Source organism: Mastacembelus armatus, chromosome 19, assembly GCF_900324485.2.
Source record: "Mastacembelus armatus chromosome 19, fMasArm1.2, whole genome shotgun sequence".
NCBI classification, from domain to species: Eukaryota; Metazoa; Chordata; class Actinopteri; order Synbranchiformes; family Mastacembelidae; genus Mastacembelus; species Mastacembelus armatus.
This window is the reverse complement of record NC_046651.1, coordinates 417,145-437,931: the sequence shown is the minus strand read 5'-3', so window position 1 is coordinate 437,931 and position 20,787 is coordinate 417,145. Positions and strand designations below refer to the sequence as shown.

General features: G+C 38.8%; 2 protein-coding genes and 1 pseudogene across 2 annotated transcripts; 1 reads left to right on the top strand and 2 right to left on the bottom strand.

Annotated features, from left to right (window-relative positions):
* Positions 1-774: 774 nt before the first annotated feature.
* On the bottom strand, positions 775-3,404 carry adprm (ADP-ribose/CDP-alcohol diphosphatase, manganese-dependent). Its single transcript, XM_026315026.1, has 3 exons — positions 2,575-3,404; positions 2,158-2,280; positions 775-1,227 (listed from the first exon to the last, which is right to left on the bottom strand). The coding sequence occupies exons 1-3, from the start codon at positions 3,146-3,148 to the stop codon at positions 890-892; spliced, it is 1,035 nt and encodes a 344-aa protein (XP_026170811.1). The 5' UTR covers positions 3,149-3,404; the 3' UTR covers positions 775-889.
* Positions 3,405-3,858: 454 nt separating this feature from the next.
* rsph1 (radial spoke head component 1) lies at positions 3,859-9,972 on the bottom strand. The gene is made up of 8 exons (XM_026315027.1): positions 9,812-9,972; positions 9,510-9,623; positions 9,153-9,258; positions 8,868-8,958; positions 7,892-8,027; positions 5,703-5,774; positions 4,825-4,933; positions 3,859-4,353 (listed from the first exon to the last, which is right to left on the bottom strand). Exons 1-8 carry the CDS (start codon positions 9,860-9,862, stop codon positions 4,307-4,309), a joined length of 726 nt encoding a protein of 241 aa, XP_026170812.1. The 5' UTR covers positions 9,863-9,972; the 3' UTR covers positions 3,859-4,306.
* Positions 9,973-14,311: 4,339 nt separating this feature from the next.
* Positions 14,312-18,716, top strand: LOC113135220 (myosin-7-like; annotated as a pseudogene).
* Positions 18,717-20,787: the final 2,071 nt, after the last annotated feature.

The following is a 20,787-nucleotide window of genomic DNA, read 5'->3' as shown; positions in this document are numbered from 1 at the left end:
GGTTCTTGACCACTGAAATAATAGCTTTACAGAATAACCCCAATAACTCAAGGTCCTCTAGCCAGGTTCATCTGATCTTTCACCTGCATCTGATGGGCTTCAGCAGTCGATGGAGTCTGCTCAGCTGTCATGGAAATGGCTCTGTATATGACAAAATCATGTCATTACATGTCCATATCAGGAAACTACACCTGCTGAGGTGTTGGACGTTACAATCCAGAGAACAGATTAACAATGGACTTTGAGATTGTTTTTATATAGTTATTTTGCTTAAGACATCTACACAATCTTTACCTACTGTTTAACATGGTCCCCTTCCACCAATTTTTTTTTTTTTTTACTTCACTACTTCACCCCAGTGTCAAGAGTGACATCAAAGTCAGGACATATCAAATCTCTGCCTACTGTCTCTGCAAGTGAACTTTATTATTTCAGGTGCAACAAAAATGCTTATATCGGTTCTCTGTGTAACCTGATTGCAGTATGATGCCCAATATGTGAATGTGGCATGTAGCTGAGTACAGAATTTTATTTTTTGCCATATTATTTTACATTGCAAATCATACAGATCTGTAGCTTATCTTGGAAACAGGGCAGTATATCACTACAGTCATCAATATAATGCACTAATCAAAACTGTTCAGCAAAAAACAGTATAAAAATGTGCAATAAAACAACATGCAATAAGTAGCAATTCAAAAGAAAAATCACTTTTATCTTCAAATATATGCATAAATATGCAAATTAAGGTAGTTTTTCTATACAGTAAAGCCATTGTCAGTGCAATTTTTTATTAGTTTTTCTGAGGTACATGAGATTATATGTAAGCAACACAGGCCGAAGATATTTCTAAAATACTTCTTTCACAGACAAGAAATCCCTCAGTGACCTATAAATTGTGTCTTACTGCCTTGTGACCTGTGTCACTTTGGAATTCTGGAAATAGAAACACTCTATCTGAGATCCTCCCACTTCCTTTTAGCACCATCTTGTCTTCATAGACAGAGACTGTGCCAAAGGCGTTGCTGTTAGGTGGTGTCTCAATCACTCCCTCTAAAGTCAGGTGGTGCACACCTGTCTTTTTGTCATGGTAGTATCCACCGTCATGGTCATGTCCAGCTATGAAACACACCACACTGCTGTGGGAGCCTATAATGGCCAGGAGGTCATCGAAGTTCCAGGCAAGACACATGGCATCTGTGGAGAAGGGGTGGACAGGGAGATGACCTGAAGAAAAAAAAATGATGAGTGGTTATCAGGGTTTTGTATCACAGTGACAGTGTGACTTCAGTTGTTGTGTGGCTGGAATGTGGTATAACATCAATCCTAGGACAGCATATTTGATAACACCATATACTTTATAATAAATCACCACCTATAATATTATTTTCTGCTATCCTGACTTTTTGCTGTATGTCATACTATATGTATGTTTTAGGATTTGTTCTACACTCCCAAAAAATGTATGCAGAAACCAAGGTTTCATAAAAACAATCCTGTCAGTACAGATAAATTATCTGCTACGGTCTAATCTTGAGTTTTATCTGCTTCTCCCAACACAAACTTCTATAAATCAATGTGCTCCAATCAGCACTTGGATATGAACTGTATGAATGAGGTAATAAAATGGCCTGTCTGACAGCTTCTGTGGACTCAACAGGAGGAAGGAGACACAGAAACTCAGTTTCTTGAAGAAAACCAGCCAAGGTTAGCTTCATGGAGTAAGTTACCGCAGTAACTAACTCAGAGTTTAAATGATCTCTGTTTCTGGAACATAAAACTCAGATTCCCTCAACTCAGTGTTAAACTACTCTGAGTTTTCACTAAACCCACTTTCAGGACTAACCCTCAGTTCCATGACTAATGTAGGAGGCAGTTAGAGAGACAATTACTGACATAAAGTCTGTATGACTAGAGTAATGGTAGGCCAGCTGCATTTATTAAAGCCTTTACATTTTAACTTTAAGGACATTAAGCTGGATCTGCAGGAATTAACCCTCTGGGTCTTTCATCATACCTAAATATCTCTGGAATTTCCATGAATGTCTGGTTGAGAAAATCCTAAAACCTAAATTACATGTTTACTGACTCCTTCAAAAACACCAGGAATCAAAACTGAACAGTGTACACTTTCTAAAAACATTTGATTTTACTTACTGACAATAATGACTTTTTCATGTTTCTCATCTGTAGAAGACAGCACAGAATCTAACCAGTCCAGCTGGTTCTTGCTGAACCCGCCATTGAACTTTGAAAATCTCACATTTAGGCCGTGAAACGCTGAAACAAGATTGCAAAATGGGTGAAGTGTAATAAAAATATAAATTAATGAATTCATTATAATATGATCAAAGCAAAAATGGTTAAAATGCAGTCCAAGTCCACAGGTTGTATGGGAAAGTCTGGTTGAACAGTTTCTGTTCTACTACTGATGTTTCACTGTGTATTAGTATTAATTAAAGGCATAGGATTCAGAATGTCCAAATGTAAATAACCTTTACACTGCTAATGTACACTCTTAAATATCAATAATAATTATTTACAATAACATACAAATGTGAGTAATTATCATACATGGGGGACAATTCAGATCCTCGTTTTTGTTGTACTGTTTTATGATATTCATGGCCCTGGTGTACTGTTCACTGGTCTCCTCTCTGCCCAGCAGGCTCACATCATAGCCATCCAGCACAACAAACGTAAAGCCGGGAAACGGGCTGAAGTGGTAGGCATAGATATCAGAGGCAGCCAGCGCGCTCCTCACGCTTCCGCCACAGTGAAGTGTGCTGTTGAGCCGTGAACGCAACAACGTGCTCCGGCTGAAATTATAAAACTCGTGGTTGCCCCACACATGGTGGACCTCCACGGGACTGGAGCGGAACTCTCTCAGCACGGCGTCCAGTGCTCTGTCGGAGGCGTCGTGTCTCTTGTTGAAGCCGTCGATAATATCGCCTAGCTGGAGGATGAACTCCGGCTTGACAGCCGACTCTGACCATCTTTCCTGGGCATTCCTCAGCAGCTGAAGGCTGCCCCTGTAGTACCGCCTCCTCGTCTCACTGTAATTGAACCCGTCGTCGATGTCCGCGTACTGAATGTCAGCTATCACGCCGAATGTAAACAGCGGCGTTTGTTCGGAACAGCCGTCCATTCTTGTTGCTGCCTCCGCAGTAACCGGTGCCCGAGTCAAAACGATGCACGGACCACGTGCGGCCCTCTTATACAGCTGTAGCTTCCGCCATGCATGATGAAACCGTGCCAAGCTGTTCGGGGTTTTCCCTTTATCGTAGCACAAAATGACCGCCCATGTCCTACGCTGCTAAATAAAACAATTACTTCCGCTTGTGTCAGAATAATCAGTTAGAAACCCCGACAGCAAAAACATGAATAGTTGAAAAACTGGATAGGGTAAACCAAAATGGCCACTGGTTTACTACACTTAGTGTGTCTGTTTTTTGTTTTCATATAGACTCCCGACGAATCAGGACATGCGCATTGGCGTCGTAACGGGCACATTGGGACTTAGTCAACCTTATAACAGGTTAAACGCCATAAAACACGGCTGGTTAGCGTGTTAGGATCTGATTAAGATGAAGGGTAACAGACACTACTTAGTTTATTTCCTTCAAACTAAGAAGATACCATCAGAGATACCAAATTACCCCAAGGCTGTCAGGAAAATCAGTTGTGGCAAATAGCACACCTTGTCTGAATACACTTTATGAGCACCTACTCCCTGTGTGTCTGATTGGTTTAAATGTGGTGACCATTGAAAAAGGAAGTTGTTCTGGAGCTGGTATCACAATACCAAACAGAAGAACTACAACATCAAGCAGACTGATCCTTACACACACAAAATAGTTCAGTAAACTCATTTTATTAATACAATTTACTTCCCAGGCTCTTTCTGTTAAACATGTGTAAAATAATGTGGCTTTTCCCACATCAAAAAGAATGATATAGTACACAAACTGTTCTGACTGACTGTTTTGTTGACTCTGTTAGGATTTTGAGCTGAACCTGCCAAACTTACACTTCCATAATTGGGATAAAGTTTACCATGTCTCCTAAGACTAGTGATATTATTCTGCAGAGTGTCACCAAAGGCACCTTTAAAATTCACTGAAATTTACACACTGTATATATTTAGAATAATTATAGAGAATAAAATGATTCCACATTACAACACTTGTCACGTGCATCCTACAAAAGGCATCAAATACACAAGTTTAACAGACTGCATTTATCCTACATGTTTATTGCTTTTTCAGCAAAGGAAGATACAGGCCTGTGGCAGAGTCTTGTAATATCAGTTCCCTCTCTCCTCTTCTGCTGGAACTGCTACTTTTTCCCCGGCTGGCAAAAAAAGACACAAAACCTGAGTGCTTGTTTTGGTTCCTTATCTTTTTTTGTGCCTCAGTTTCAGAATAAATTTAATCCTGTCTGGCCTCTGTCTCCTGCATTTGAAATATTTGAGGAATATGAAATTTGTGCAACATTAAAAACTACAGTCGTAAACTTTAGCATAGTGCCATGTTTACTGCAGGTCTATTTTAAAAGTACTTCTGTTGTTTTGTTACGAAAAAATGTAAATTATTTAAACCCATCGATACTTGGGAGTGTACATAAGGCTCGAAACAATATTTAGACTGAAATGTACAGTGATACATTATATTCATTTTGCAGAAAAAAAGTCATTCAACAGTTAAATGAACAAAGCAGAATTTCTTATTTGTATTGTTTAAAATATATATTTGCAGAGTTTAGTGGTGACTTGAAAACAATCGGTGGCCTTACCCCTGACTGCTATTTTTGATTAAACTTTACCTGAAGTCTCTTTGCCCAGAGTCCACAGCGTCAGGCCAGTGATACATTTTGGAATCCACCTGAGGGCTGAATTGGAGGGAATCTCATCCGATTCGCCCTCAGCTTGGTCCTGTCAACAGTGGAGTTAGAAAAACCTGCTTCAAAATATATAACAGTGACACGTTTCCGCTTGTAATGCTACCGGAATTACAGTTATTTTGCAATATTTTCACTTTTTCTTCACCTTGCAGTGTCTTCAGTGGTGCTATATTCAGCTCAGCTGAACCAAGACAAGACTGAAAACATCTGCAAACCCCAGGCTCACCCAAGATGAAACACACTGCAGCTTTTATTTCAAACACACTTCTTCAAGTTATTAACATGCATCCTGACATTTTTATATAGTCACTCAAGATGACCACAACATGCATTTAAATACAAGTATGCCCTTAGAATCTATGCATATTGTATAATAGTAATAACACAGGCAAAGATGTATGCTTATGCACAAAAAGGCATTCATATTTTCATTCATCATGCACATGCACAAAGGCACAGCATCCACAGTAACCTATGATACAGTGGCAGCACCTCCTCTGATCCTCCTGTAAGATATCCCTCCATAGAGCCTGGGTTAGGCGACTTCTGAGCTTTTCTATTTTTACTGTTCTCAGGTTTTGCCGGCTGCAGGTTTAGTTGAGAGTTGTCATTATGTTGTGTCGTGGTGCATTGTCTCTATTTCACATAATACAATATAATATAAAGTGTCTGGTTTAGTGTCACCACTATATAGCAGAAGTAGAATGAGGAAATTAAAGTAGTTGGCAAACTGAGCAGTGTGACAAACAGTCACAGACAAACAGACAAACAATAGGAGTGTGTTGCTGATGTTGAATTACCTGCTCTGCTTGATGGTATTCACCATGCTGTTCACACCCTATATCAAACACATACTTCCCTGGCCCGCTCGGCTGAAAAATAAGAATGGGAGTGTAGACACAGTCATAAGATTAAAGAAAAACCATGAATATTGATAATGACATTACTAGAAAGAATGGTATATACACTGCCATAACTACTATGGCTTTATTTGTAATCATACAGGTTTGAAAATCCAATGGGAAGAAATACATGCTAACGGTGCTGTTAATGTACACACAGAATACAACTGAAAATTTGCTCTAACTGAAAGCTACTGAGATTTTGCAGGTGATAATACACTAAACTATGAGATAACCTAATTTTCTGTTTAATTTTCTTGTATGTGAACTTTATCATGTAGTGGCAAATCAATATGTAATTCTGACCAGCAGTTCCCCACAGGTCTATGAAGCATTTCAGTATCTTCCAGCTCATAGTTTTGGTTATTCAGCTGAGATGCCGTTTGGCTTAGTACTGTACATCATCAATCTTAGTTCTAGCTGAACAAGGGAGCTGTTAAGTGTAAAACTACTAATAAACCAATTCTCATTGACATTTCGAGCAACAGCGACTAGATGGTTAACAAACCAATTAACATGACCTCACCTAATTAACAAAACTACTGCGTATGTTGGATGACACCAAAACATAGCTAAAAGGTGACAAACTTGGTATTGCTAGTTAGTTTGCTGGATGTGTGACTAGGCAACTCTTTGCTATCATGTTTGCAGTACAACTTTATACTGTGTTAATATATTATGTGTTCTGCTGCCCCCAAATGGCCCAAATAATGCTTTAATTCTTCTTTGTCTGTGAAGATTCTCAGTCGTCCAGGGGAAGTTATCTAGAGGTTGAGTCATGGCAACTGGACTTTCAGTTCTTTAAAGCTGAAACGTTTTGCCACCTGTCCAAGTGGCTTCATCAGTCTGAGAAATTCTGGAAAGGTACCTCCAAATTTATTTCCCAGGTTAGTTTCACTCCATCCTTAGTCCAATACGCTCACTAAGTTACCTAAGCAAATCAGGTGAGAGTCGTCAGACCCACGCCCCTGAGTTGGTTTCACTTCACACCTGGTCTGAATAGGCTCATTAGGTGAACAAAGGAGTGAGCTCAGGTGAGGTGTGGTTAGGATCTAATGGTGGACTCATGTCACTCCTCTGATTCACCAACTGGCTGTCTGACAGTCTGTCATTCCTGAGAAACATTTGATTTGTTCCTTAATTTGCTGGGAACAAATGAAAGGGCAGCCTGGTAGATTGAAGATAGATTATGTCTGAGTCCTCCACCCCTGTTGAGAGAGGGTTTTTCCACTTGGACATATATAGCTTCTCTGACTCCTCTCTCAAACCACCTATCTTCTCTGTCCAAAATGTGTATCTCACTGTCTTCAAATGAGTGTCCTGTTACCTCTAAATGGAGGTGCACAGCTGACTGTGGTCCTGAGGAGATGCTCCTCCTGGTGGTTGTTTGGTTTCTCCAATGTTGAGTTCTGAGCATCCTTCTTTACACTGGACAGCATACACCACATTACTCCTCTTTTGTTTTGGTGTCTGGACTTTAGGGTGAACCAGTCTCTGTCTCAGTGTGTTTTGAAGTGGACTGGTATCTGATGTTTCCCAAAAATCTGTTTAAGCCTCTCTGAAACACCTGCTACATAGGGAATGACCAGGTTTTCCCTCTGCAGATCCTTAATTCTGCTTTAAAACTCCATTATTTGGTTTTTGTATGTCAATTGAGGGCAGAACTTCTAAACAAGCTAAAAATCACAAATGTTTTAACAATGTGGCCTCGTAGGGTTTGTAATGCTTGCATGCTGACAATATTCAATATTCACTTTAGGTTTTCATCTCCTGTGAAAACTATTTGTCTCTAAATGCCAGCTGCTAAATGCTTCACTATGTTCACCAGTAAATCACTGATGTTTTTATCTGGTGTGGGGCAGTTATAGTAGCTTGCAGTGGGTTTACCAAAACATTCCATAGAGATGAGGGGAACTTCACAGCTCAGTGCTAATTCAATACAAATGACTCCCTTCACATTTTATCTACGAAAAGCATTACTGTAATTAGATTAATTTTAAGATGCATATGATGGGTTATGCAATAACCTATGGTTTAACTTCAATATTTTAGCTTTTCATGAAACAAGTCGTGAAAATAAATCTTACGTTGTTGTTGGCAAAGTTACCCTTGAATCTGTGGTTAGAGTAGATGTACTCTCCAGCTGACTGCATCTTGCCATTCACCCATGAGCCCTTGAACTTTGAGCCAGTTTCATGATAGTGGTAAATGCCCTGACCATGCCTGGCAATCAAACAATATCAAGGATTTTAGTATGTTTAACATTTCCGTTTTCTATACATAACAAGAATTGCTTTTGGATTGTGTAGGTAAAAAGACATCTATACATCTGTAATGAAACTGGGCTAAAACTGGTTGGAAATGTAACGGTTTTTGATATATCCAGTCTTAGTGTAACAGCATATAAGCAACATTATTTCAACATGTAATTGCCGGTATGTCCTTCTTTCTACTGAAATGTAGTCAAATAATACTTTGAAATAATATTATCCATCCATCCATCCATTATCTATACCCACTTATTCCTACTTAGGGGATCTGCTGGAGCCTATCCCAGCTCTCTTTGGGTGAAAGGCAGGGGTACACCCTGGACAGGTTATTGCAGAGCCACATATAAACAAAAAATGGGCAATTTAGAATCAGCAATCAACCTGACTTACAGGTTTTTGAACTGTGAGAGGAAACCAGAGTACCCAGAGAAAATCCACACAAGCTCCACACAGAAAGGCTCCTGCTGGGGTTTGAACCAGGAACCTTCTTGCTGTGATTCAGTAATGCTAACCACTAATCCACTGTGCTGCTGAAACAGTATTAATAATCTATAAATTTAAAAAATCTCAAGACACAGATATTGTTTCAACAGTTTTGCAGGAGCACTTGCAAAAATGCTTGCAAAGATACTGGGTAGTTATAACGCACTAGTGAGGTTAAGAAAAGTGAAGCCATATTTGCTGAATTTGTCCATATTATTGAGTTTAGATAAAAGATATCTGGCCTAGCAGAGTAATGTGTGAGAAATATAAACTACAAACATCTCAGGCATGCACTTAAAACTGCATATACCTCATATGATGCAGCCAGTCCCCATCATATGTATCTCCATTGGGATAAGTGTAGACACCGTGACCCTGTCTCAGGTTCTCAACCCATGACCCTGATAGAAAAGAAATAAACAAGCAGGAATAAGAATTTGGTTTTTGAAGCTCTTTAACAGGACTTCAGATAGACCTGTATCAGATATCAGATACAGAACCTTCACAGGCCTGTACATTTTAAAAGATGTTCTATTCCTATACAATTATGAATGCACTAGTTAGCATCATATTCTGTTCTGAGGCTTTGTTATACCTTCATATTTAGAGCCATCTGGATAGTAAAAGGTGCCCTGTCCATGTTTCATGCCATGGTAATACTGTCCCACATACCTTGCCCCATTCTTGAAGCGATATGTCCCCTGACAAACAGAAACAACAAATACGGTGAAACAGTTATTTTCTACGGAACATTATCTGTGGCAATAATGGGATTATTTTCATCACAGGCTGAACATGGATCTAAAAGTAAATAAAATGTATACACTGGTACCCAAGCTTTCACAAATACCTGTCTTGTCTGGAACTCACTTGTGTGCAGCGTCATTTGGACCAAGACTAGACTTGAACTGGAAAAGAGTTGGTGGTAGAGACCAGTAGTAGGTTGTCATACCTGTCCATGTCTGTTGCCGTTCTCATACTGCCCCTGGTAAATGTCTCCGTTAGGCAGAACAGCTTTACCGACTCCATGCCTTTCTCCTGCTTCATTTCTGTCACCTTCATATTCCTGTGACAGTCAAGTAATAATAATAATAAAAATATCCACATATATGGATTAGCCTGGAAACACCAAATCGCCCACGAACTGTTGATAGCTTAATCTAACGTTAGCTAACGTTAATGTAAATGACATTGTAAATGTATAGAGCAAAAATAGGTCTCACTAGCTTTAGCTGAATAATTACATTCTCTCACCCCGAGTGTACTTTGTTCCTCATCAAACTCATCAGATCCTGCATCCGACATCGCTCTGTGTTAGCTGGAAGCCCGAGGGATGTAAAGCTTTGGCATAAAACGGAATAGTAAAAGGTGGAAACACACTCGGACAATTCTCTGCGTGCTTGATGGTTTACGGTTGCCCCGACAACGGCCAGTGACACGTGACCAAGTGCTAGTTCCGTGTGAGTTATCCGGAGAGCTCGAGCACATGAAGATCAAAAACACCTCGTTAGATATAACTGATCCAGCGGCTTTTAAGAGCATTTTAAAAGCATTTATAGCTAATCCTTCAAGTTTGCTGAAAACGTAAAACCTAAATGTTAAAATTGAAATGTTTCTTGTGAAAGTTGTGTTTGCGGGATTAACATGTTTTTTACTCGGGCTGATTAAAGCGACGGTCGTTACTGATAACGTGACCGGTGTGCTCTTTTCTGTCCAAGTATGTGCACATAAAATGCTTTTAAAATATCTGAACATTTAACTTTTTCTTTATTTGAACTATAGCTTTAAATTTTAAGATAATAAATATCGCCTCGGTTTATATTTTAATGTTCAGCTTAGCATGTTTCAAGCAAAAATAGGCCTATTGAAGAATGAAAGACAGTCTGTAAGTAATTCTCTGTACAACACTACATGGTTTATATTGTCATTCAATATTATAAAGCACCGCAATCATGCACATATTTACAGTAACTTGAAACATAACTTAACTATATGACTTATTTGCATACACCTAATGGTTAATTAGCAAACTGCTGCAGAGGAACATCTGGTTTTATACTATTGTATTCAAGCGAAAACAGATGCATCTCTGTACTGATCTCCATAGATGAACCAAACGTAAATTCTGCGTCTTCATGCACTCTGTGTTGTAATCATGTATAATTTATGATTTACGGGTATCTTATATAATTTCATGTTTGATTGCAAAGGGCAGTATGGTGGAGTGATGGTTAGCACAGTAGCTTCACATCAAGAAGGTTGTGGGTTCAGCTCCTAAATCAGAGAAGGAGACAGAGCAGGATGGAGTCAGCAGGAAGACCGAGAGAGAACCAGGTGAGACCCAAGGACCATTTATTAATAAAAGCTTACAGCACATACAGAGCTGATATAAAAATATATTTTCAGCAGTTCATGTTTTGTCCTCTTTTTTCAATACAACAGTTCATTCTTGTAGTAACGTCATAAACTGTGGTTCATGTGGTTTCCCAGCAGTGACACTGGAGGGTGCTGTGGACTACCTTTCAGTGGCAAGAAAAAGGGCATTTCATAACAATACTCTTGTGGGACTGGCACACAGTGATTTAAGGTTGGCTGCAATGTTAGTGTTTCAAATTTGAATTTAATTTCAGTATTCTGACATTTCAGCTTAGGTTTGTGATTGCACTAAATACTTACACTTACAGATTTTCACAGACGTACATCAAATGATTTTTAAATGCATCTCTAACAGATAACAGACTGGGTGACCTCTTCTTAGGAGCCCTTTATTTAGACAACTTGAACTTGACTTGACCTTAGCTCCTAAACCATGACGTTTTACCATCTGTTGCATTAAAGATTACAATGAACTCTGGTTGCAATCCATTGCATTCACTTTGGTTTTCTGAGACTTATGAAAGAGTGGTATTCAACATGCCTGAAGCAGTTATTCAGTCAATAGAAACACAGATGCCAGTTATGAAAAAGGCTAATGAAAGGCAGGTCATGGCTGCAGTAAAAATCCACATTGCATCCTTGATGCAGGTAGTATCAGCCATGGGTTCACTGGTTGTTTGTTCATGAGTTAGCGTCCTTCTTGTCAGTTTTCATCTGTCTGATCTTCCTCTCATGACACTACCAGTAAATCAAAAAATAAAACTGTTATTAAAACTGAATACTTCTGTTCCCTTAAAGCTGGCAGACTTGTTTGCTGCCTTGTTTAAACCTTGCGGCATGTGGCATTTGTCTGTATGTTCTTGCCATGACTACTAAGCACGCTAACTAAAGAAGCTCACTATCAAACTCTTGGCTTTGTGTTAGCTTAGCATAAAGCCTGGAAGCAAAGGGAACCAGTTATCTTGGGTCTGTCCAAAGTTCAAAAATAGTAAACGCACCTCTAAGATCCAGTAATTATCACACACAGTATCATCTTCAGTCTGTACTGAAATGAAAAAATAACTTAGTGGATGCTTGAACAGAACTAAGTTGTACAATGTGCTGTCCTACCACAATGGAAATAAGAGAGAGAGACACAGTGTTGTTGAGATTCATAAATATGGTTGTATAATATTGTATCTCCTGGAAGTCATTCATACTGTTGCACATGCTTAGTGAAACAACTTGTTATTATGCTAAAAAAACAACAACAAAAAAAACAGAGGTAGAGAATGAAATTTTAATTCAGTGTATACTTTCTTCCATTAGCCCAGCTCACCATTAATAGCATAATGAAAGCTCAAGGACATCTGTAGGATGTCACATGCCAAACTAATTGGTGATATAAGATGTCTTAATTTAAATAATAATTAATAATAGTGATTCAGTTTTAACATTTCCACTTAACACATTTCTCCTGTTTTCATTCTGCAGTGGTTTAATATAAAAGCAAGAAGTATGCTTTTTACTCTTTGCATTTTCCATTATTTTCCTTTTTTTTAAAAAGTCCCTCAGAGTTGATTCTTTGCGGAGGTGGTGTCAGGAGAAAAAAGAGGACTCTAAATCTCTGACATGGCCATTAGGCCACTGTAAGCTCTAAAGGAATTTCTATTGCTTGATTCATCAGCTATGCTTTTATTTATAAGCCTGTCAAAGCAAATGCAAGGGTCATTGATGCATTTTGTTAAGTCTCTCAAACAGTTAATAAACCTCAGAGCCGTGGTATTGTAAAGTATGTGTTAAGAAGAGAAGAAAAGAAGCATTTCCTACGGTATATAATGTCTTGTTTTGAAGTAGAAGATTTTATGAAGTCAAAATACTTCATATACAAGAGCAGATTTTCAAGCAGTTCTGTTTCAGTGCAGTTGTAATCCTGCAAGATAAAATACCCTAACATTTTTTTGACATATAGGCAAAGCGTATAATTGTCATGGGATGGAATTTTGATTTCCGGTTGGACATTTACTTTGGCATTTAAGTTCCTGTGTGTTGTCTATGTGGTTCTACTGTATGTAGTTTTATGTTCATTATTAGAATTAGTTTCAGAGTAGAGTGGCAAATTGCAATAGAGTAACTAGATCAGTAGTGGCATATTTTTAGGAGAGCCAAACTGTTTCCCACTGATACCAGTCATGCTAAGATAGGTTAACCACCATCTGTATGGATGTCTTTAAGTTTTAGCATTGAAAATAAAGTTTTACTTTCTATGTTGGATTCATTTGCTTAAAACTCTTCAGTATAGGTACTAATAGTAGAACTGCATCCTTATTAGTACTGTCTGGTTATAACCTTCCAAACACAGCAGTTAAGATGCTAAACAAACACTGTGTTGGTCTTTCCATGCTTGGAAGGTTTAAGCATCCAGGTGAATGTTATATCTCTGGCAGAGGTTACCCTCCTTTGGCATTCATTCTTTTCTTGAGCTGCAGTTGCTGCCCACCATGGATTTAGAACAAAAGCTCTCCATGATATCACATGCCAAACTAATCAGTTCCCTCCACCCACATTCATTAAAGGCTTTGACCTAAATTTAGCTGTTTGTTGTTTCTCCTAATGAAACAAGACAGATCTTATAAAAGCAGTAAGGGTCAAAGTCATTCACATTTTTCAGCTGGGACTTCCTCTGGTGAGGGAATTGTTCTGTGTCACTGTTGTGTGATAGATACAGGATTTACTGTTAGGATTTTGTCTTTTTTCTGATGCCTGTGTCTGTAGGTGGAGGATACAGGGGCAGGTCTTCTGTCCATTACATGTTGATAAGAGTTGATAGTGAGTTGATAAGAGTTGATAGTGGTCAGAAACGTTGATATCAGTCCGACTTTTACTAGGATCCTTGTTTTAATCTTTAACTTTGGAACTTTCAGTCCTGTTTAGCGTGTGGTCCAGAGATGAGTACAGACGCTGACATGAGTATTTTTGGGGAGGCTGCCCCATACTTGAGGAGACCTGAACAAGACAGAATTGAAGCCCAAAACAGGTCCTTTGATGCAAAAACTGCAGTGTTTGTGATGGATCTAAAGGAGCTGTTTGTTAAAGGCACTCTGCACAGCAGAGACGGTGGCAAAGTGACAGTTAAAACTCATACATGGCAGGTTTGTTATCTGTGGATGTGGTTATTTTTTATATTGATTTTAGAAGACCTCATTTCACTGTTTTTATTATTTGAGCTTGTTGCTTAATGAACTTTAAAGAAAAATAAAAGAAAAATAAATTAACTGCAATTAGAAATCTATCACAAAATTAGCTAATTTAGTTTAGTTATAATCACACATGCAATAATCAAACTAGTGCTGGCCCCCTCGATGTTGTTTTGTCTCTGTACAATCACAGGCTGAAACAATCAAGGATGATGAAGTCTTTCCCATGAACCCATCTAAGTTCGACAAGATCGAGCATGTGACCATGATGGCGCACCTCAATGAAGCTGCAGTGCTGTATAACCTAAAGAGCATTATGCAGCATGGATGATCTATGTGAGTAATGCAACATTTACTTGCTGATGGATATTCTCGTACAATGCCAGAGGAGCTGGTGCTTAACATAAAGCATGTAGACCTACGTCAAAGCTGCAGTAAGGTGCAGGTGTGTTATCTTGTCTGCCAAACAAAGGAAAAAGACAGCAAAGGTAGTTAAAAGTCACAGGCCAAGAATCCTGAAATGTATTGTAAATCCATTTTCTGCCCCACTGATAATGAAACAGATTAGATTTTCTTGTTTTCACTATTTATACTATACCTGTTTGGGAAATATACATTCTAGCATTGAATTGGTGAGAAGCAGGTTAAAAGATGCAAATCCCCATTTTAAAAATAGGTCAAAAGCTTATTATATCAAATCATTTTTTATAGGTATAAAAGTGGTTCTACATAATGTACAAGTGGTTGTCGGATTAAATGAGTAAAGAATTAATAATTTAATGAAATAACACATAAAAAAACGAAAAACTAATCTTTGCTCGTAGGGAATTTAACAAATGGAAAATATATTGAGTTTGACCTGCAGTTTATAATGGTGGTAAGTGATGTATAATGTAGGTGCCTGCTTCTCTTTACTGCCCCATTTCAGTTTTTCTACTGTATTTAATCTGCCATTTGTATATGTCTAAAAAAAACTTTACTTTGTCAACCCTCTGGGGTCTGAGGGTGTTTTGGGGCCCTGGACAAGTTTTGACATGCCCTGACATTTGTGCTTTTTTCAGTTGCTTTTAAACATATTAATGGCTAAAGTCTGATAACACTGTAATCAGCACAAACTGGGCTACGATAATATGTGAGCAGCAAGTTTATATATGATTGTGTTTTTGAGAAAACACCTTTCATGCATGGTTAGTGAAATACTACAATTTTGAAGTCACTGAATAAGACCATAAAACACAAACAGAACATTGGTTCACAAGATGTTTGAGAATTACATCTTGTAGGCTAAAGTGTTTACTTCAAAATGATGTGAAAGTCATCTTGTTCAATCATTCACAGAAAACAATACACTGATTTAAATTTTCTAAGACACTTTTTGTTTGGAAAAGACATATGCAGGAAGGTGTGTCTGAGGATGAATAGTCATGTAACCTGTTTACCTGAGAAGACAAAGACCCGCATAATGAGCCTTTCAGTTAGGAATGTGGCTGAGAGGGAATTAGTGCAATACAATACAATACAATGCAGATGCAAACGTTTGTCATCTGAGTCACATTTTTCCTATGAGGACAAAGTAAACTCTTCGTCGCTGTCTGGAACCATAGGAAGCACTTCTTCACCCGTGTAACGTGCCATCATCCAAACACACAGAAAAAGTGAATAAATTCTATGATGAAGCCTGACGTTTTATGTAAGTCCTCAGGGGCGTGCATATAATTACCTGGCTCACCTCAGGTTATTTCCATGTGAACAGTGCGCTCAGTGCAAGGCAGGATCACAGTTCAGTGAACTGTACATCAAGACATGCAATATACAGGGGGAAGAGGAACGGTGCCAAGTGGAGGTCCACCCCTACGGGCTATGGCTTTTCCCTCAGTAGCCTCGGCTGTATGATGTTGGAGGCACTGTGGAAATCAAAAAGCATGATTCCCACACTGCTTCCAGGCTTCTCCAGGTGAGAGTGAGCTCTGTGTAGGAGGTCATCCACTCTGAAGCCAGGCTGGTAGGCAAACTAAAGTTGGTCCATATATGAGGCGGAATGTTTTTAGCACTTGTGACATCAGCCACCAGCCTGTAACTGCTGGGGTCCTTCGGGTGGTACTATTCCCCAGTCTCAGGCTCATGTTCAACAAGTGTCTGCTGAATGTGTTACCAGCTATGATGGCTTAGCAGTTGTAGAGTTGTGCCATGAAGTGGCCACAAAAAATAAAATTCAATTCAATTTTATTTGTATAGCGCCAAATACAACCATCTCAAGGCACTTTACAAAAAACAAAAAAAACCCAACAAATCCCTTATGAGCAGCACTTGGTGACAGTGGAGAGGAAAAACTTCCTTTAAGGGAAGAAAAAACCTCCAGCAGAACCGGGCTCAGTTTGGGCGGCTATCTGCCTCAACCAGTTGGGGTGAGTGGATAGAGCAGAGAGAAAAGAACAGCAACAATAAACAACAAATAGACAGGGGAGCTCAGCGCACCAATGGTCCTCGGGCAGTCTAGGTCTTATAGAGTCTTATAGCAGCATAACTAAGGGATGGTTCAGGGTTACCTGAAGCCAGCCCTAACTATATGCTTTGTCAAAAAGGAAGGTTTTAAGTCTAGCCTTAAAAGTACAGAGAGTGGTATTCCTAACCAGGGTCACAGGGACCTGCTGGAGCCTCTCCCAGCTCTCTTTGGGTGAAAGGCAGGGGTCCACCCTGGACAGGTCCCCAGTCCATCACAGGGCCACATAGAGACAAACAACCTCACACACTCACACTCACTCCTATGGGCAATTTAGAGTCACCAATCAACCTGACATACATGTTTTTGGACTGTGGGAGGAAACCAGAGTACCTGGAGAAAACCCACACAAGCACAGGGAGAACATGCAAACTCCACACAAGGTCCCTGACAGGTTGTGAACCTGGGACCTTATTGCTGTGAGGCAACAGTGCTAACCACTCAACCACCGTTCTGCCCACAATGAGAAACATTTAGCACAAAATGGAAATGTTTCAGTATCAAGTCAGAAATGTAAATATCAGAGTATTGTTGTTATTGCTCTGTTTGAATTATTGTATTTCTTTTTCACTGGACACAAATGTAATTGTTTTCATCTCAATAGCAATCCAATGTAGTGCCATGGGGACAAGATTGGTGTTCCAAGAATGGCAGGTCTGCTTATTTGATTCAGAAGCTTCAGGTGAGTTTATTAAAGTTGTGAGTGGCCATAGGTCAAGTTTTAAATTTTGCACATTAGCACATTCCATAAATAGGTATTTTCTTTTGTGCTCTTCCTTATATTGGTGTGTATTATTTATTATTTACGTTATCATCTTTTATGTAATTTGGCTACAGAACACCAGTCTTCCTAATTCCACAAGGAAGTTTGATGCAGATCTTAGCCAGCTGCAGGGTGCCTGGAGGCTGCAATCCAAGAGGCCCGAAATGCAGAAGAAAAAGCCAAGAAGGCAATCACTGATATAAATATCAAATAAATTAATCATATCCAACAATGAGAAGTCTATATTATATAACAGTGTAGTGGGAAACTTTAACATTATCCAGGACCCTTATAATTCAGGCTCCTGTAATGTTTGGTCCTACTTTATCATGATCATTTATTTTGTATTCATAATGCAAAATTAGAAATTGAACTTCAGCTTAAATTGCTGTGTTTATGTAGGCAGCTATAATGGCAGAGGAGCTCAAGAAAGAGCAGGACACCATTAGCCACCTGGAGAGAATGAAGAAGAACCTGGAGGCTTGTGTGAAGGATCTTCAGCTCTCTGGATGAAACTGAGAACATGGCTTTGAAGCGGGGCAAGAAGCAGCTCCAGGAAAACAGGAAGCTCAGGTACCACATTCATTCATTTGACAGAGAACAATAATTATAGCTGCTGGATTTGTTAGGTTATGACTTTGTCTTGTAGGTGCGTGAACTGGAGGGTGAATTGGAGAGTGAGCAGAAAAAAGCCACTAATGCCATCAAAGGAAATATGAAAAGTGAGTCAACGAACTTACTTACCAGGCTGAGGAGGACTAGAAAACTGTTCTGAGACTGCAGGACCTAGTAGACAAGCTGAAAAATGAAGAAGCTGTAAGATCTTCTCATCAAGAACAGGCCAATGCTCATCTTGCTAAGCTAAGGAAGGTACAGCATGGGTTGGAGGAGGCAGAGGAGCGGGCAGACATTACAGAGTGTCAGGTCAACAAGATGAGAACCAAGAGCAGAGAGTTTGGAAAGGTAACATTTCATAAGATAAGATAATAATGCGTGGAAATTCAGGGAATTCATACATTTATAGTTTAGTTCAGTTTATTTAGATCCTTAATGGGTTTAAACAGTGCATCACTATTGTATCAACAAAACATTAACAGACCCTTACCACAACTATTATATAACTATTTGTCAAAAAAACATTGCTGCTGCCATAGGAGCCCATACGTTACATCTACATGAACAGCAGGTCGTTTTAAAACATTTAGCTTTGCAGTAAGGAATTCATGAGTATGTCTGTCAAATATGTTCACATCACAAATTACAGTGCTAGTGTGCAATTGTAGCTCTCACATAAACAGGAACATCTATAATACATCTCAGTGGTTGCAGAAAGTCAGCCTCAGAGTAAATGGTCTGTGGATGGTTGCAGGGACCATGCCTTTCCTTGAAATCAGTTAACCTAATTGAAATTCATCATGCAGCAAAATATCTTGTTCACAAATCTAGTTACACCAATGTTGTTTACTGAATGTGAATGACCATTACATTTTTATCTAAGAAATGAGGTTGTTTTTAACACCTACAGAGACACACATTTCTTTTCCTTTACTCTCCTTCTCTCTTTTGTTGACCTAACCTTTCCGTCCCTCTGCTGTCTCAGGCTGCTGAGTCTGAGTAGTCCTGGCAGTGATGGCACATGGCCTGTGCATGTTCTTAGTACAAGCAGATCTCAGTAAAATTAACAAAACCTATTTGTTGCAGTGAAACTGTAGGTGAATAAAGTGGAGTGAAGCAAAAGCATTGTTTGTTTTTTCCTGTACATCTAATATCAAGTAGTGTTTTACATGGTCTGAAACAGGATTATTACAAGAACTAGAATAAGCCAGTTAAAATGATATACAACAAAGTAAAATACTCCAACCAAATGGTAGATAAACAATAAAAGCAATAGTAATCTGCCAAGGGCTGCATAGAAACCTTTGTCTTCTGATACAGCCAGACCATTTATCATAGTTCTTGACATTTTAGCAGTCTAAGAAATTTGTAGCACCCATTAGTGTCACAGTGTCAGCGCCATAGAGGAGCATGTGGTTTATATACTGTAAGCCCCCTCAGTGTGTGTGTATAGTTTACATCTAATTTGAGCAATTATTTCTAAAGAGCAGGGCAGAGCCCAGCAGAATACCTACTGACATTTACATTTGCAGTTAAAATAATTGTGCGCTTCATTAATCTACATACAATACTTAATGCTAGTATTAAAGCAGTGGATTGACAGTGATTAAGCCCACTGGCCAAAGAACTAGATGGACCAATCAGAAAGCATCCAGAGATTAATTTATGAAGAAACATGTATTTAGGTGTCGCACGCTATCCTTGAACCAGTTTTAGTACATCAGACAGAGGTGCTCTGTGTTGCTTTGTTTTGTGTCTCTGTTGGTGTCTTATAGTCCTCATTATTACTGGAATTTCATTTGTCTGCTGCCCAGATTAAAAGCTAAAATCTGATGTGTTAGTATAATCCTCAGTTTAATACTAGCTATAAGTATGTGTTCCATACAATTTTACTGTGGAGCAAAAAATAACAAATGCAAATACATTATGCCATCATGATGAAAGTGTCATAACTATGAAATACACGCTACTTATACTGGATATATTATTGCAATTGCATTTAAAACAATTAAATGGCAAAATACATTGTTAAACCTGGAAATAGTAGTTTGACAAAAAAATCTGAAACTATTAGAATTTTCCTGAACTTTTGTCTTCAATGCAAAGGCAAGAGCCCTGTGCAAGTGACAGCATTATCTGTCTGTGACTGCAAGCCTGCATATAGAATTTACTGTGAAATGGTCAAAGGTCATCAAGTAACCATGACTGATACCCATTAAGCCATTTTTGAACATCATAGATTTGAAATGATGTCAAATATGATTTACATTGGATTCTCTGCAGCTACATGTTTCAGAGACCTGTAGCCACAGTGAGAAATGAGAGCTACAAAATATCAGACCAGGATTACCAAGTCTCTGCAACAAAAACAAAATGGATTTTAGATACAGTTTTATAACTACGCTGTAACATTCCCTCTTCTCCCATATGGAAGTGATCTCCAGCTTTGTGGGTGATGGATAGCAGTATGTGCCAAGACACCCCCTTAGTTTGACACAGCTGCAAAGGCCAGTTTACAGCCTTGAAGAGCATTATACATGGATGATTGGTGAAACTCATACAAATACCCATACACAATTTCCTTATCTCTCATAATCAGCTTAAGCTATTTCTCAATGTGCCAGCTCTCCAGTATTTTGGTGTCATGTGTATATTACAGTATCTGCAAGTAGAGGGCTCCATTCAACAAGGTATGAAACATGAAAATGATTAGGTCTTGTTATGGTACAACACAACAATGAGAGAACAGATGTGTGTTAATTTCAACAAAATATCTTTATTGACCTTCTAACCATGCTCT